We start from the raw sequence: 17,266 nt of genomic DNA, 5'->3' as shown, positions 1-17,266 counted from the left end.
AAGCAATAAGAACAGGTAAAACCTGCAGTCTTGTTGAACAGGATGTAGCAGGACCATTGTTTTGAGAACAGAAATAACAATCACAATGTTCATAGGACAGTTAGAAATTTCAAGCTAGTTAAAGGACAAAGCACCAGGTTGCTACTAAGCTCTCAAAATTGAGGAGTGACAGAGTAAAACCATATGGATAATACAGTGTTGTGAGATTATAACTGTGATTAAAGGCAGATTTCTCCTAAATGTAAAAAAAAAAAAGTCTGATTTCAGGTCATCATTCAACCTTTCCTGCAACTTCTCTGATATCTTTGTGTCTACATACTTCAGATGCCAGGGCAAAATATTTAAAAATTTACCTTTGTCCTGTAAAGAGCCTTTATCATGCTGCTTTTGAACACCTTGACTAAGGTAGGGAAATCAGAAGTTTATTTCTCTTAAGAGATGTCTGAAGTTTATTGGAACAATACTTCTTTCATGGCGTGTAAATCAATTCAAACCTTTTAGCATCAGAATTCTTCATCTATCTAAACGTTGTCCCAAGTCAACCATTTTGAGAGTGTGAAAAAATATTTTTAAAGGACTTCAGCTTCTGAACAGCATATTTTAGAATATAACTGTTTGTACAAAGCATATGTATGAAGTCTTTCATCTTGGGAATGTCTCACAGTCTGAAAGGTCCCTCCACAAAGTGTTGCCCTCTCTGGAACAGAAAGTGGTTTTATAGAGGTTTCTGGTGCCCTAGGACAGGCAGGGATACCTCACTAGACACAACAGTGTATCTTCTGTGGCCAAGCACAAATCTTCAAACATTAAAGAATATAATGCTTGAAGGAAAAACTGCTCTGTAAAATGTTTGGTTTTATTATTTATAGAGTTATCAGTACAGTTTATCAGTAAATGTTTACAGTGTGTTTCCTTCACTTCAATTTTACACAAAAGACTTGACCCACCATTGACTTGAAGTGGAACTGGATAGGGCATATATTAAAGATTATTAAGCTTTACACATCAGGAATTCTTTCCTTACATGTAATTGGGCAGTTCCTAGGACAGAGAATCCCCAGGTTTAGTTAGGAGAGCTGATTCTATGATGTCTATCTGAAATAATGGTAGGGGAACTTTGGCTGTTCTTCCTTTTAAATTCCAGTAATTTTTCATTGTAATGTAATTTGATATTGGTTTGGTTTTATTGTGAATGAAGTAAATTTTCTCAGGATTTAAAATTTCTTTCCAAATTTAAAAAATATTGCCAGTAATTTTATGATATTTCAGAAATTTTTTTAAAGTAAGTCGCCTTTTAAATATTTGATGTAAAGAATATTCTGTGGTTATAGATGCAGATGAATGAAATTCCAAAGTATATTATTGCTTTTACCTGCATATGATTTTTAAACTTTTTTTTTAAGTTTTTTAAGTTGAGTCAAGGCTTTCTTGTTCTAATAGAGAAAAAAACTAAGGGAAATTAAGCTCATTATGACTTTTATTACAGCGGAATGAATTTAGATGCAGATTATTTGTGTTAATTATCTTTCTCAGAAATTTTTTCTGTGGGGTTTAATAGACAATGTCAAATAAAAGTGGTAGTCAAATAAAACTTAGACTATGAGTACAATTACATTTAACTCTTCTGTTAATAGGAAGGTTGGGATTGTCTTTTGCACAGATCTACTGTTATAATTGAGTAAAAGCCATTTCCAAGAGATAGGAGGTATCTCATAAACACGAAGGTAATAATAAAGGCCTAGAGGTACCGCGAAGCAGAAAGTCTGCAGCGATGTGCTGAGCTGGTGCACTCACATTCCCTGGTCTTGTTATCTAATACTTGTATCCTCTTCTTTCCTTTTATACGGGGATAAATGTAAACATTTTAAAACATTTACATACATTGCAGGGAAAAAAATTCCAGATGCTCTCAGCATAGAGTCCAACAGAAGATAAGCAAGCTGTAAAACACCAAAACAGATCAGGTAGATGCAGTAATAACTCTTGTTATTTTCCCAGTCTTAAATTAAGCTAACATGAGATTTTTTTTTTTTGGATACACTCTGATTTCTCTCATCACGGTTGTATCTGAGTACTTTCAAGGAATTAACTAAATAACCTGACTAATGTGTCACATATGCTTTACTTTTCCCAAGATCCTTCCCCCATAAGGAGAATAGTAGGTTTGTAGGTTTTTATTTAGAAATTGAGAGATCCTTTTTTCAGATATATTCTTCTATGTCTTTATCACAAAGACAAGCTCAGAAAAATATCTATGCCTTGTATTTGAATGCAGTTTGATGTTTCTTGTAGAAAAATCATTAAAAAGAATCCTAACAAAATACTTTTTAATGTTAGTATCCTGTATTTTATTTGTGGTAAGAAGGAGAAATATTCCAAGTCCAAGTTTGCCTCCTTTTTACATTTTATTTCAAATTACAGGCTTTTCAAGCTAGTAGCTAGATAAATTTTCCTACATAAATCGAAGTTCTAGAAAATCTTTGAGTTAAAAACAAGAATTAATGCATTTGAAGTATGAAATAATTTGACAAATATTTGTGATTTTGTAGAGGAAATTACGACATTTTTGTTTGAGAAAGTATTGAGCCTATAAATATTTTTAACTATTTGTCATAACTATTTTTTAGAATGTATGTAGTCCAACAGAAGTGATTTTCCTATTGTTGTTTTCTTTAATTAGACGTTAATAAGACACACATGCCTTTTCATAAAAGCATATGTGATTTTTGAGCAATATATGTTCTTTTTTTTGTATTTGTTTCTTGTTTAATTCTACCTCTTTAAACTTCGTGTTTCTCAAGCTGAATCTTAGGGTTTTATACTAAATATGAATCTTTATCAACAATACTGCTGTTGGTTAAAAATTTAGAATTTTGCTGAAAGATTTTTACTTTCTTGTTTAATGCATACAATTTTTTTTCTTAAAAAAAGATCCTACTAGGTGTTCTTCAAATTCAGTTTTGGTTCAGGTGTTAAGAAGACTACACTGAACTTCAGGGGCCGAACTATATCATTTGGTGATATTAATAGACAAATGTGTAGGAGTTTGCTGTATATCTTCTTATAATTGATCTATAGTTTCATAAGACATTTTCAAATAAAGGGGTGTTTATTTGACACATTTCACATTACTAAAATGCAGTTACAGATACTAAAAAAATTGGCAAAATCTACCTTAATATTACTTTTAAATGTGAATATCAAATATCAATACATAGATTTAATTTGATTTTCATTTTTATTTTATTTAGCCTTAAATATGGGTAGCTGTGTATTTGAAAATCCATACTGTCTATATGGCTGAACAAAAAGGGGAAGGTGACTGTCATACTTCCAAGCAACACATTTTTAGAAGGTCAGAATGATTAAATTCATTCTCAATAATGTAGTTTTTCTGTTCATGCTTTTTATTGACAGTCTTTGTTTCTTAAAGAAACTTCATTGCCATTTTTCTGTTTAAAGAGAAACATAGCAAAGAAACAGATGTGTCCCATATAAAATATGCAATAAATCTTGTCTCACAAATTCTTTGCTCTGAACTTTCTGACAGAAACTGTCAAATATCCACTTTAATTCTAGTATAAAATGTTCACTTTGTGTCATGGCGCCAACCACCATATGCTGGAATAAAGTCAGTAACCAGCAATAAAAAAGGCAACATACGCACCTTTGAAACAGTACAAGCAATCAACAGCGAGAAAGGTCTATATAAATCTATGGAGAATTAATCTCAGCTTTGCCACTATCCTGCTGTGCATTTACAATGAGACTTTGCTCCCGACCACCAGAAGTGGCTAACTTTGCAGGAGGAGTGTATCCTAATGAGGGGAAAATGTAGGGAAAACAAAGCAGCAGCTTTTAACCCCCCACCCCCAACGTTTGGATCACCTAGAAGAGCATGTCCTAGTGTGTTCAAACACGTGGGGCCACTACACATCACGGATTTCTGTACTTAGCTGATCATGTGAAACCAATCTTGACTGAGCTCAATCAGCAAAAATAACTTGAGCTTCATAAATCATTGTTATCATTCCACAGGAGGAGGCATTGCTATGGATTTTCTCTCCTCAAACTTTTCAGGCCACAAATTTCGCAAAGCTTTTCTTAAATTAATTTCATTATATTTGTGTAATTATTCATTGTTTACCCACCAGATTAGCAGTTGGTTCACCATCAAGTTTATTTTTTCTTTAATTTAAATATTCTTTTTTTTTTTGAGATGATCTCCTGCTTCTTATTGACTTTCAGTGATCATTCAACTATTTAAAAACATTGTCCTTGGTATAATAATGGGCCAGACTTTAAAAATTTTACTTCTGCTTACAAAAAGAGATTGTAGTTACAGATAATCTGGATAGTTAGTTTTCCCAGACACAGAACAGATTGGGTTTAACCTTGATCTCTTTGAAAGGATTAGAACTAATTTTTCAGTTCTGTAAACTCCTTTAGGTACATTTAGTCAGAGATTAATCTTGGAATTAAAATACAACATTATAAGAGTTTATTAGAAAGAAAGTAGTATTTGAATATGTATCTTTCTAATGTTTAAGTACTAACATGCTTTAAAAAATACTTATTATCTGGAAACCCGAGTGTGGGAGAATGAAGGATTAATGTCTTTGTTACATTTTAACAGAATGGAGTTGCAAATAATTTAATTGAATAAATAAAATTGGAAAATGTAATCCTAATTTTTGTTTTGTAATTAATGCCTCTAGAATACAGGAAATAAGATTAGTGTTAGTCCTAGTTTTAATTAAAAAATTACCCTTCTGTATGGAAGCTAATTTCCTTTTAGTTTAAAAATCTTCTTTCGCAAAATACAATAGAAGCATCATACTAAGAAACATGCATTTTAAGAAGTAGAGAAGTTTATGAAAACAAATACAACTTTTTTTTCTTCATAGTTAGTTTTAATGTTCTGGTAAAATGACCTTCAACACTTTGTTCTGGCACATTTATAGACAGCATTATCACTTTTAAAAGAAAACATAATTTCCTAGGTTTTTTATTACCTATGATAATAAACACTTTCTTGAATGTGTTGCTTGAGCCTGTTCTGCTGGTGTTGTGTGTCTCTCTGTGTGTGCAAGTGTCAGTAATTTGTTAGGTTTTTGTAACATTAAAAATACTGAATCTAATGTTTAACAATTTCTATATGGTAAACATTAATTATTTCTTGACGCATACCTAAGATACAGGTTGATAACTTATATTCCTGATAACTTGTGGGATACTTGTTTGTTAAGCAGCTTTCCAAGATGGAACAGAGACTCTTTGTACTGTATGAACATTTGTACATTTTCATCATTGGGTGTGGGTTTCTTAGTTAAAAACAACTTCTGTACCACTGCAGAGGAAAGTAAACTTGTGAGAACTGTTTCAGGGAAGGGTGATTAAGACCTCATGGCAGCAAGTGTTCTGAAGATTGTTTTGAAAGGGTTTAAGATACCTAAACCAGTAAAAATGTCTAAAAAAATGGCATAGCCAAATTCCATGTTAAAAATGTGATATTTTTTAATTTAAAGACGAGATAAAAGAAACAAGGCTTATGTGATCACACTGCCTGTTGATTATTGCCCTGCCAATAATTTTTAGTGCATTGTCCAATTTTGACCAAATTTGACAGGGTTAGAGATCCTGAGATATTAAGCTCTTAAAATCTCAATAAAAATATGTGGCTAAATAGACAAAACTGACCCTATTAGCCTTCCAGGGAGAGAAGGGCTGTATCATGAACTCACTCCTTAATTAAACATTAATGAATCCATCTGGGAACTAACTAAAGTACAGACCCACAGTAGACCCAAGTTTCATTGATTCCATTTTCCCAGACCTTCTTGTTTAACTGACAGCATAGAAGAAAAATCTCTTCATGGGCATGGGATTGTTTCATTTGGGGATTTTTTGCATTGTAATATGCTGTAATAGGAAACTATATTAGTCATACAATCAAATACTTGCACAGAATTTTCAGGCTGTCTGTTGAATTCCCTGAGTTCTTAAAGCCTACCAATTAGAAGTTATTAACTAGCTAAAAACAGTTTATCAAGTAATACATATTAGAAAATTATTTGCTAGGAACCTATGTATAGAACATTCAATTTCTTTCATTAGTTCTGAAATAAAAAATTTTTATTAGACAAAAAAGCTCCAGTATGAGAATGGTAGACAGTAGCTGTGTGAAATTATCTGCACTCATACTTTTTTTCAAATTTGAGATTTAATACTGTACAACAAGAAAAACAAAACAGAAAATTTTTTACACTGGATGTATTCTCTTATGTGTGCTATTTTTATATATGAAATCAACTAAGTAATAAGATTTCTTTTGTTTAGTACTAAATTTCTCAAAATACAAGGTTATATTAGAAGTAACTCAATATAATAATGTAGAAGTAGGAGAAAATTCAGGTTTTATGTGTAGCTCTAGACGGATAGATGTTTCCTGAGAATATCTCTTCCTAGATCAGGATACATAACTCCTCTAGAATTTTTTGAAACATTATAATTTTACCAAAATTTTAAGATTATTCAGAAAACTTACTCAATAATTAGAACTGAAGGTATAAATATCTGAAATTGCAAAATTCATTTTTACTGTGAGTACCTAATTTCTGAGAACTTTTATACTCCGTGCTGCTATATTCTTTATTATATAATATGTTTGCAGAAAGTAAAACAGTTCTAAAATTAGATTCAGTCTGTATGAAATTAAAAACTTCGTCCTAGGTAGCATATGACACTAAATTAGAAGTTGCATTTAAATGTCTTTAACAATTCCAAGCCCCCAATTTTCATACTGACCACCAGACTCACTCTTACTAGTCAAACAATGTTTTATAAAAAGCTATATATTCCAGTTTGATAATGAAAAAAAAAAAAAGGAAAGACAATCCATTTTCTGATTTTACATTCTTTTGCATTCATATGTGGGTTTTTGTGAATACTTGTTTATTTGCACTTGATATTTTGTTAATTTGTTTAAAAGATGCTATTAATTTTATTTCCATTCGTTTAAAATTCACATTTCAAGAAAGCAGATTCTGGCAGTGTCAGGTATTGAAATCGAAATTCACATGTTATATAATATACATTAATTTATAACATTTGTAATGTATTCTATTCATGGCCTTTTATGTAGAGCCCAGTCTTTTTCTAGACAGTGAGATTGTGCTAAGAATAAAAAGATTAAATGGGTGTTGATGATACTTTTGAACACTTTTATGAATTGTTAGCTCCATGCTGTTGGCTTTGCAATCATCAGCTAAAACAGTAAAGTTTCATACTGTATTGTAAACTACAGATTGTTTAACATGCTGAATCAAGTTGTTGGACACCTTGATAATAATAAAAAATTAACTATACCCTTGATTATGTATATAAACAGACCAAAGTATCCAATTTGTCTAAATCTTAGGATTCATCTCTGTGGCTGTACGATTAGTCCGTATGGCTGTGTGCTGTTGTACTGGGTCCAGCTGGTGTGGAGTTAATATTCTTCATAGCAGCTGGTGTGGGGATGTGTTTTGGATTTGTGGCTAAAATAGTGTTGATAGCACAGGAGTGTTTTGGCTGTTGTTGGGCAGCACTTGCACATTGTCAAGGCTTTCTCTTTGTCTCACTCTGTCCCCTCAGTGATAGGCCAGGGTGGGGAAGAATTGGAAGGGGTCACAACCTGGATAGCTGACTCAAACTCAGCATTCCATGCATGTAATGTCATGGTCAGCAATGAAAAAGGAGGAGATAGGATTTTGGGGGAGGTAGTATTGCTCCAAAAATGGCTAGGCATCACTCTCTCTGCCTGTGGGAGGTGGTAAGAGATTGCCCTTGTATCACTTGGTTTTTTCCTTCCCCTTTCCTTCATGTATTGAAATGCGTTTATCTTGACCCGTGAGTTTTTCTCACTTTTGCTCTTCCTATTCTCTATCCAATTGAGGGGGAGGGGGGCGAAGTGTGTGCGTGGTTGTGTGGTGCATAGCTACTGGCCACAGTCAACCCATGATGATTCTAAAATAGCAACCCTTGGGAAAGGGTTTAGATTGCTCATGATAGTTCTTTGCAGCTCAAAGAAATGCCACGTGCTAGCCTATGAGAATTTGTTTTCCATGCTAGTGCTTGTAGGCCAGTATATCTGAGTCAAGGATTTCTGAAAATTAAATCTGTTCAAAAACTTTTCACTGTTAACAGATCTATTGAAATCAAAGCCAAAGAAGACTTATTTTATCCCACTCTAATCCTGCTGGTTGTTGTACTGCTATAGTTTAGTGTGCTAGTAGTTTGAACATGTCAAGAATTTTGTTCAGAAACAGAAAAACTGTGTAACTGTAGAGCTTTTGATGATCCTCTATGGTAATTTTGCCCACCTAGGACACCTTTGAGCTTTTTCTTCCACTCTCCGAAGTCCCTGATTAAACAGGGTTGTTAAAAAATTTCTCTTGGATGACAATTGTACTTGAGGGTGGAAATAGTACATTTCTAGCCTGGGAGCCTTCTGGGCTGAACTTCTGACACCCAAGTGTATCAGCAATGATAATACCTAAGAGGTTTGGATCTCTGTTTTCAAATAGTGGTGAGTCTTGGTGCTTTACAAAGACCGAGAAAATAAGGTCAATTGTCGCTTGTTCTCCTAACTTGATAATGTCATAGAATATGACTTTTCTCACTTTGGGAAAAGAGAACCCCGCTGAACCTCTCTGGGGATATACTTTTCTTCCTCAGCCATTAAATCCTGGATTAGTATGTTTCTAGGATGGGGTTCATGTTTTGACTACATTTCAGCATGCCAGCCTAAGAGGTTTTAGTTTTGACTAATGAGGAAGATGGGTTCCTGTGAGACTAGAAATGTCATAATAACTTTTTGTCACTGTTTTAACAGTCTCTGTCCAGGCTTTATAAAGTTCCAAGAGGAATGTCAGTAGGGGTTTTGTTTTGGTTGGTTGGTTTTGTTGTTTGCTTTGAAGGTTGAGTTTTGCTTGGGGTTTTTTTTGGGTCTACATCTTATCATAGATTCTGTCTTAAACTTATCTGTGATTGATTGGAAGACATGAGTCAGAAAAGACATATTTTCTTCCTCAAGGCAAAAAAAAAAATCAAATGCCTTGTTTTAGGGTGACGTTTTTCTTATGCAGAAGACACTATAATTTACAAAGCAGTCTCTTAAAGTTCTTAAAGCATATACAAACTCAGCCTTGGAATATAAAATTAAGAGTTCTGATGTCTCCATCCTAACTGCTAGTTGTTAAAATTTTCTTGTAATTTTGAAGATTGTCGCTGCTCCAAAATGGTTAGAAAATTTGTAAAATCTTTATGCACCAGATCTTTCAATTCTGAAAGTAGTAAGATTGTAATGTGTCCAACTAAATCAGTACGCCTATGTGAATTATCCTTCTTACACGCGTTCATATATTTAAGGTCAGAGAGAAATACCAGAAAATTTATCCAGTCAGACTCAATGAGTGTTAAAATTTTCACTAGAGGAGCAGAAGTAACTGTGAGATTTTTGTGTAGTCCTGGCTACCCATTTTTCTTTCTTTGTCTTCCCCTCTTAGTGCATCATCATTCTCTGCTTGCCTCTGTTAGTTACTGACCACCTCCGATTTTCAGTCTGTGCTGCTATCCAGTATTTTCTTTCCTTTGTTCTTTAGAGATCTATTTCATAGTAGCCTGATGCATGAGGAGGTATTGGTTCTGTTGTAACTGGAAGCTGCTGTGCATACATTAGACCTGTTAAAAAGAAATATTTTCTGTTAATTTCTCATTTTCCATATAGTGTTTCATGTACTCTTCCATCCTCAGCAAGTAGAATATGTGGAAAAAATAAATTGGGGGATTTTTTACCATTTCCCTCTAGTACTACTTCACTTTTTAAACTGTTAGAGGATCATGAATCTTCATGCTGACTTCTGCACTTCAGTAAAAGGAAGTCATCACAAATACCTGATTCATAAGGCAAATTCACAAGATCATAGTCCATTTATTCTCTTTAAGCTAGATACAGATAGCAAGATGAGTAAGACTAGTGGCTGTTCTTCAGAGCCTTTAGCTGTGTTACAAATGACTTGCAGCAAATTAGAACTGCATATTTTGTAAACACCAGTTTTCCTTCCAAAGCTCTTGTCTGTAGAAAGACACAGAAATTCTTAATTTTCCTGGCTTTCGTATCTGTGTTCAAAGATGTTATATTGACTAAGGTTGTCTACTTCTTATCTGATCATAATATCCGGATCTGATACTTTATTCAGGATATGGACTAATCCAAACAATAGAGCATATTAAGAACTTGCATTTAGAAGTGAGACCAGATAGCAAACTTTACATGGGACAGTTCCCTGTAATTGTCAAGGCCAGACAGAAGGGTGTCTCCATATAAAATGCAGTTTATGAGAAGAAATTTTGAAGGACCTCAATGTAATCCGTATACATGTAATGTAGAACATCTACAGTTACATCCTGAGAAGTTGGTGCAGTATGATTGGGTCAGCAGATCAAAGCGTCTGAGGCTCAAGCCAGTGTGTTTACAGTAGAGATTTAAACTTTGAGTTAGATTTAATCTGAGGTGAACATCTCCACCTCATGTGTTCAAAGCTGTCTGAAGGCTCAAATGTTACTTTGGTCCTTTTGTCCCTTTTAAGTATTGGAATGCATTTGCTGTGGAGCTTCCTGTTTAGTTTCCTCCTAATGGAAATCAGTTTACAAGCACCAAAACTTACCTGCAAACTAAATCAATGCTTAATAAAAGGGGACAGTGAGGAAATCTGCTTCATAAGCCTACTAATCAAAAAGCTCATGCCAATAGACACCGTATTTCAATGTTCACTGCAATCAGGTTTTCTCTGATACAAGAGAGTGATACCAGGTGTCCATTTCAAAACAAGCAAAATGTGCTGCACATAGTTGGGCCACAGCAGGTTGTAGAAGTTAAAAACCTTATAAAAGCTTGAGCAAAGAATGAGCAAGTTCCTGAGAGAATCCGTTGAGAATTACGTTACAATGGCGTTCAAGGCAGGAAACATTCTGTATGAACTACAGAATCCCAGAGGCAGAGAGAACACTCGGGAGAAGTGTGTTTGTCCTCATCCATAACTGGAACTGAGCACCTGCTTCAGGATATTCAGCTGGATGAGTCCTTGTGCTAGTCTGATATGGCTGTTAGTATATTCTTAACTTGGTGAAACTGAAATCAAACACAGGGTCTAAGGGTGAAAGGATTACATGATTCCACTTCTGCAAAAAGCAAATCCTATGCAAGCAAATGTGGCATTGCTAGAGAAATAAAAGGAAATAAGTTCTTTTGTTTATGTAATTCATTTGAATTGCCTTCAGTAATTCCACAAATTTAAGACAGGGATTGATACCTTGACTGTGGGGCTTTGAAGACTCTGCTGAGGAAAATACATTGTTTCATGGGAACCTATACTGGCAACATTGTGTTGGTCATTGCGGGTTGTGGAGGAGGAGAAAAAAGAGCAGGATATTACAAATTTTGAGTGGAAAATCAGCTAGAAATTTTATGGAAGATAAGAGAATTGCTATGGTTTCTTGTCTTACACATTACAAAATTTGTTATATGGAGTTGTTAATTTAATTTCTTAACAAGTCTCACCATCTAAATTTCAAATAAATACTTTTAAACAATTCCTGGGTGGACGTATTTACAGTTAAAAATATGGAAAATACTGTTTGTCATGTAAGACAGGTATTTTCTTCCTCCCTCTTTTCCCTTTCATTGGTACACAAATACACACACTGTTATATTAATGTAAACTTTGTGTGTTTCTTCCTAAAAGTTACACCTTTTTTCTTTACGTTGTATAAAAAATTAAAACTTCTTTCCACTGTCTTTCCTTATCCTGTTCTTGCAAGATCAAAAAGCAGTAAATCAAGTTTTGCCACCTAGCTATAAATGTATAAACATGTTGTCCTTGTTAGTTATTGTGTTTCATGTGCAGGGGCCTGAAGATATTGTTTATGTTGTAGCTGAGAATGTAGCTATGTTGGGAAATTTGCCTTATTTGATTTTTCATCTCCTTGGAAACCAGAAATAAATTATTAATGTAATAATGAATTGAACAATTTTATAAACAGTTCAGCTTATGTAGTTAATTTTATATCATAATGAATCATTAGAATTCCAACCTATGTTTTCTACTTTTAATGGTATAAAATGAAAATAATTAATCAAGTATATTGGGTTAACTTTAGGCAAATTTTTGGGGCCTTGAGATGAATGCAATAAATCAGAGCTGCCCTGTATATTTCACTTGCAGCTGTCTTGCCACCAAGATATGAGGTGGAGAACCTAATGGTATAGAACTGATTGCTTTCCTTGCAGAGGGCACACAACATTGTTTCTGGCTATTGCCATATTGAAATAATAGGAATAAATATCTCCAACACACTTACCTACCCAATGTAGGGAAACATACGAGTTGAAATTAAATTGTTTCGTTAGCAGCAAATGTGCTGAAGCAATCAATTTTTATTTTTGTTTTTAACTATCATAGTACAAACCTCTTTGTCAGTAGTCTTATAATGAAATTGAGTCATTCAGGACAAATTACGCAATGGCCTTGTCTGTGAACTCAAGTTTGTGACTGTATTTCAACCAGGCACTCCTGTAGACTGAGAGGCAAAAAGATGAAGTTCTGTATCTTTGTATAAAAAAAGTGTCTCAATTCTGTTTATATTAACGTTACCACTTACAGGATTATTTTAATGTGGAGTAGGAATAACTTTTCCACAATAGTATTATTTTATATATGTGTTATTCTGCTGGAGCTGAAGTTGCACCTCTGTATTAAGAAGGCTTGATCAACAAAAAGTAGTGGTTTGACTTGGAGTATCCAGGTCAGGAAACATTTTCAATAGTAGAGAATGCCTATCTTTTGAAAATGAAATCCTTTAAAGCAGTTCATGTGAGGATTCTGTAACAGAAGGGCTCAGATTAACTAACTGTATTTCGAACTCTTGGCTGATTTTTTTAAAAAAAATCATGTACATGCCATACGTTTAAAATTTAGTACATGTGTTTTCACTTTCCAGCTTCCAGAACAAAATGTGATAGCTCTGTGGAAGAGTTTGTGTTAACTATGTTTGGTACCTGTTCAATTCCAGTTGAACTTGCAATTATTTATGCTGCAGAAGCAGGTTTAAGTTTGTAAGTTCTGGTCTACAACAATAAAGAAACAAACACAACTTAATTATTTTCTTTTTAAAAAATCTGAAAGTGAAGTTTAATTATTTACGTTTTGTTCGATAATGCCTAACATTATATATTATAATATGGATTTTAAATTACTTTTCAAATCCAATATTGGTACAGTAGAAACATTCATTATATACAAGAAATAAATAAAAATTGAAAATTAGAAAGTGTTTACCATTTTTATTATACTTAGTATACAAACTATGCAGTTTTGAAAATAAGAGCTTGTTTCATCTGTGGGATCTCTGAAACAGTAAGATGGTAATTTATACCTTTAAAATGTTTTTCATTGGCAGCTAAAGAAGAACGGAAAAAAGAAGAGAACAGTTTGGAAAATGCTCAAAAATGGTAAGGTTTTTGTTAGTGTTTTCTAACAGTTTGTTTTGGTCAAAGATATCATTGAACTTAGGAATTATATTAAATGGCAAAGGGATCTGTATTTCAAAGAAGTAATATGTTTTCTGAAAATCTCTTATGTAATCTTCCAGGAAAAACTTCGTTTGAGTTTTTATCCAACAGTGTACTGTTTGAGGTTTTCATTACTATCAGCATTGAACTGAATGGGGGTTTCACACAGTATATAAATAACTGATTAACTACTTTGTGACGTAAAAATGTATTTCATCATCACTGAACATTTTCAGCACTTAGTATATAGCATTCAATTGCCTAAGAAACCATTGAAATCCTAATGTTTTTATTGCCTGAATATCTGTGCCTCACTTAGGCCAAAGGAGTCAAAGTATGGAAAGTGATTAATTGATTTATAGATGGACAGTAAAAATTCAGTAAGTTAATATTACTAATACTTTGTGTTTACGAAATTAGAGTTTTGTGAGAGTGAAGCATCCATCTTAGCTATGGACCTGCTATAAATAAACTGGGGTAAACTAATTTTTAACTTGGTATCAGTATTTTTTCTTCATGGTCACTAAAGGCAGATCTGTGGTAATCTGGATTTTAGCTGTACTTTTCTCAGCCTGTGGTCACTCCACCTGAGACACCTACGTTAGTTTTCATAGGCAATCAGGAAAAGGGAGATAGCCACTTCCCAAATGCAGTTCAGGTCTTAGGTGAACTGTTCCCATTTGCTTGCAGAAGATGCTTAAATTGGATGAACAACTGGCTGATGTCAGCTGGGGCTTTACCTCCTCGTTTCAAGAGTGTCTGACTGGTTCTACTTAGCTACAAGCCTAAGTTTCTTTGCACAAGGCTCCTTCATACTCTACTTGCTTTGTAGCCTTTCTAGAGTAGAATAGACTCCTCAGGGTATGGATCTGCACCTAATTTGCAGTTGACTTAGGGAATTAGTTGTCCAACACAGAGTTTGGGTTTTTTAATTGCTAACTAAACATTTAGTATTTCAAATTACTACTTAGGAAAGGCAGAAAGTAGCCCAGGAAGCCAGATTAAGGTGGGTGAAAGCAAAGGAATAGTCCTGGGGGACAGGCTGACAAAGAAAGGAAGAGAGGATGAGAAGTGTCAGAATGAAGGCAGTCTAGAGAGACTGTGCAGGATTTCAGGATCCCACCTCTGCACACTCCTACTGGGATGGTGAATGGTTCTGTTAGGAAGAAGAGAGCATGATGTTCCTGGGGCTTCTGTTACATAAAGCAAACCTGAGAAGAGTTTCTGTTCTTGCTGCTCTTGGCTCAGCTGTCCCAGTCAGAGTGCTATAAACAGCTGAGGAGTGTTTGACCCAAGTGAATGTAATGCAAATTACATTGCCCAGTAGACAATAAATGGTTTTAACCATGTAATTATGACTAAGGTATTTTAGTATTTTTAGAATTTGAAAACCAAAATGTTTTACACAGATACTTAAAGCCGTATTAGATTTATTTATTTACTTATTTATTTAATTTTCTCCTCATACTGTCACCACAGGACCCTTTGACTCTGAATATTATGGCCTTTACACACATATTTCATTGTGAGTCTTTAAATATGGATCATCATTATCTTGAAATATAGTTAAATGTTTCATGCAAAACCTATGTAAGAAATGTAAAAGGTTAAAGGTTATCACATATGAGGATTAAAAAAACTATTGTATTAATTGCTCACCTTGAACAATATGCGATGTTCTTCAGCATGGTCTAGAATCCATTTATATCTTTAAAGTATCAAAGAGAAAAACCCAGAGTATATTGGCTCATGTGGCTAAAATCCAGGCTTCTTTTTGAAGCATCCAGAGTATATATTCCTTTATTTTGGAGGGATAACTTTTTTATTTTTTGATGGGTACTTTCTATTCTTCAAGCCTAGCTAAAGAGCTTTAATTTCAAGCTATGTCAAAAAACCTTGAGTCCAACCTTGGTAGTTCCATATGAAATCATGCAATGTGGACTATGCAAATATAAATTAAGAAAGATGACAAAGCTGCATCCGTGGCTCACATTAACATCTGTTGAATAGTTGGAGACTCCTTACAGGTCTTTAAAATTACTTATTTTCAAGATTTACACCTGCTGTGTTTAGATTTAGAACTTACTTGCAAATCTGAAGAAGAATATAACTTCCTCTTGATTCAATAAAATGATTATTTCAAGAAAAATTACTTACTTTTAAATATGTTTTTACCTTCACTTTTAAATTATAGCATTCTTTTTAATAAATATCACCAAATGTTTCAGCATTGTTGCATCTACTTTGCAGGGAAAAGTGATTCAACTTCAACAAAAGCGAACGTACTTTTATTTATATAAGTACCTAGTCATGTGGATTGTTTAATTTTATCTATACAAAATAATATCATAAAGGTTAAAAATGTACATTGAGTTAAAATGCTCTTGGAAGTATTATCTGTGATATAATAATACTTTGAAAATATCCAGCTGTTTAGCAATTCAGTAAAAGCCCCATTATAAATCTTTTTTCAAGCATTTAAATTTTGGCAGTGTATTTTTGTAAAATTAATTATTTGTTTATTGACACATATGGAAGGAGATTCTTTTCAGTAAAACCTTTGCAAACTGAGTATTGGCACTGTCTGTGGCTTGGTTGTTGCCACTCCCAATTCTCCCTAAATACTAGAAGATTATTTTCAACCAAACCTGGAGATTTTTTCCTGACTTGACATGTGACACTTACATAGTCCTTCAGTAAAGATAAATGGGAGAATAAGATCTTCATGGAGTGTAGCAGAATAAAATGAAATAAATATATTATAGCATTTCCTGTAATGCAAGAAGCTAAGTTTTACCTGTTGTAATTGAATGCCTGTGATTTGCCAGCGTGACAGATCCCTATGGTGGCTTGTGCAACTGTAAGTTATCCTCTGGAAAAGAGGTGGGTGTTGGAAGGTTAGTTATACTTAACATGGATTGCTGTGTAATTTCCAAGGCTAAGGGGAAGTTATGGTAATTACCAGCCTTGACTACTAAATCAGAGAAACTGTTTCCCCAGTGGGCTTACATGTTGACTGTTTTTTTTCTTCCCCCTCCCTTGCAGCTTTGAAGAAACAGTGGGATACTTTGGGATAAAGCCAAAGCCTGGCGAGAAGGAGATCACACCAAACTACGTTTTCACGGTGTGGTACGAATTCTGCAGTGACTTCAAGACCATTTGGAAACGAGAAAGCAAAAGCATTTCCAAGGAACGGTAAGGTTCTAATAAAGTCATTAATACCATTTTAGATGTCTGGGAAACTGCTGCTTCTCAAACCCAACAAATTATACTCCTGTATTTCACAGGCGTCATTGTTTTCTTTCAGATCTAATGGACATCAAGGAAAGATTATTCCCTCAGGGTGCGTAGGAAAATTCACCAAAGGCATGCTGTCCCCACAAAAAGATAAACACATATAATCTGATAAATTACACTTTTGTAACCCCTTCCAATTACTAGCTAGTAAAATGAAAGGGGAGCTGTGCTAATTTATAACAGATTGCTTCTCTGTGCATTTTCATGTTGAACTAGCCTAAATGAGGCGATATTGCTGTCGCAGACAGTACAGACAAATAAAAGTGAATGCTTTTCCAGTTAATATACTGCACTTGCATCAAAGAGAAGCCCCAGAGATTCAGGCCACACTTAGCATAGTGTCGAAGCCCCACA

At 34.1% G+C, this 17,266-nt stretch overlaps 1 protein-coding gene across 6 annotated transcripts in view; it reads left to right on the top strand.

Annotated features, from left to right (window-relative positions):
* The window catches only part of FMN1 (formin 1), a 188,647-nt gene that overhangs the window by 152,091 nt on the left and 19,290 nt on the right, over nucleotides 1–17,266 (top strand). For all 6 annotated transcript variants that reach the window (XM_032110983.1, XM_032110984.1, XM_032110982.1 and 3 more), the window contains 2 exons: nucleotides 13,504–13,555; nucleotides 16,661–16,810. In XM_032110983.1, coding sequence (XP_031966874.1) covers nucleotides 13,504–13,555; nucleotides 16,661–16,810 — 202 coding nt within the window. The remainder of the gene's footprint in view (nucleotides 1–13,503; nucleotides 13,556–16,660; nucleotides 16,811–17,266) is intronic.

The sequence above is a fragment of the Corvus moneduloides genome, chromosome 6, assembly GCF_009650955.1.
Source record: "Corvus moneduloides isolate bCorMon1 chromosome 6, bCorMon1.pri, whole genome shotgun sequence".
Taxonomy (NCBI): domain Eukaryota; kingdom Metazoa; phylum Chordata; class Aves; order Passeriformes; family Corvidae; genus Corvus; species Corvus moneduloides.
The sequence above is the reverse complement of the archived record's forward strand: the minus strand, read 5'-3'. Positions and strand labels throughout refer to the sequence as shown.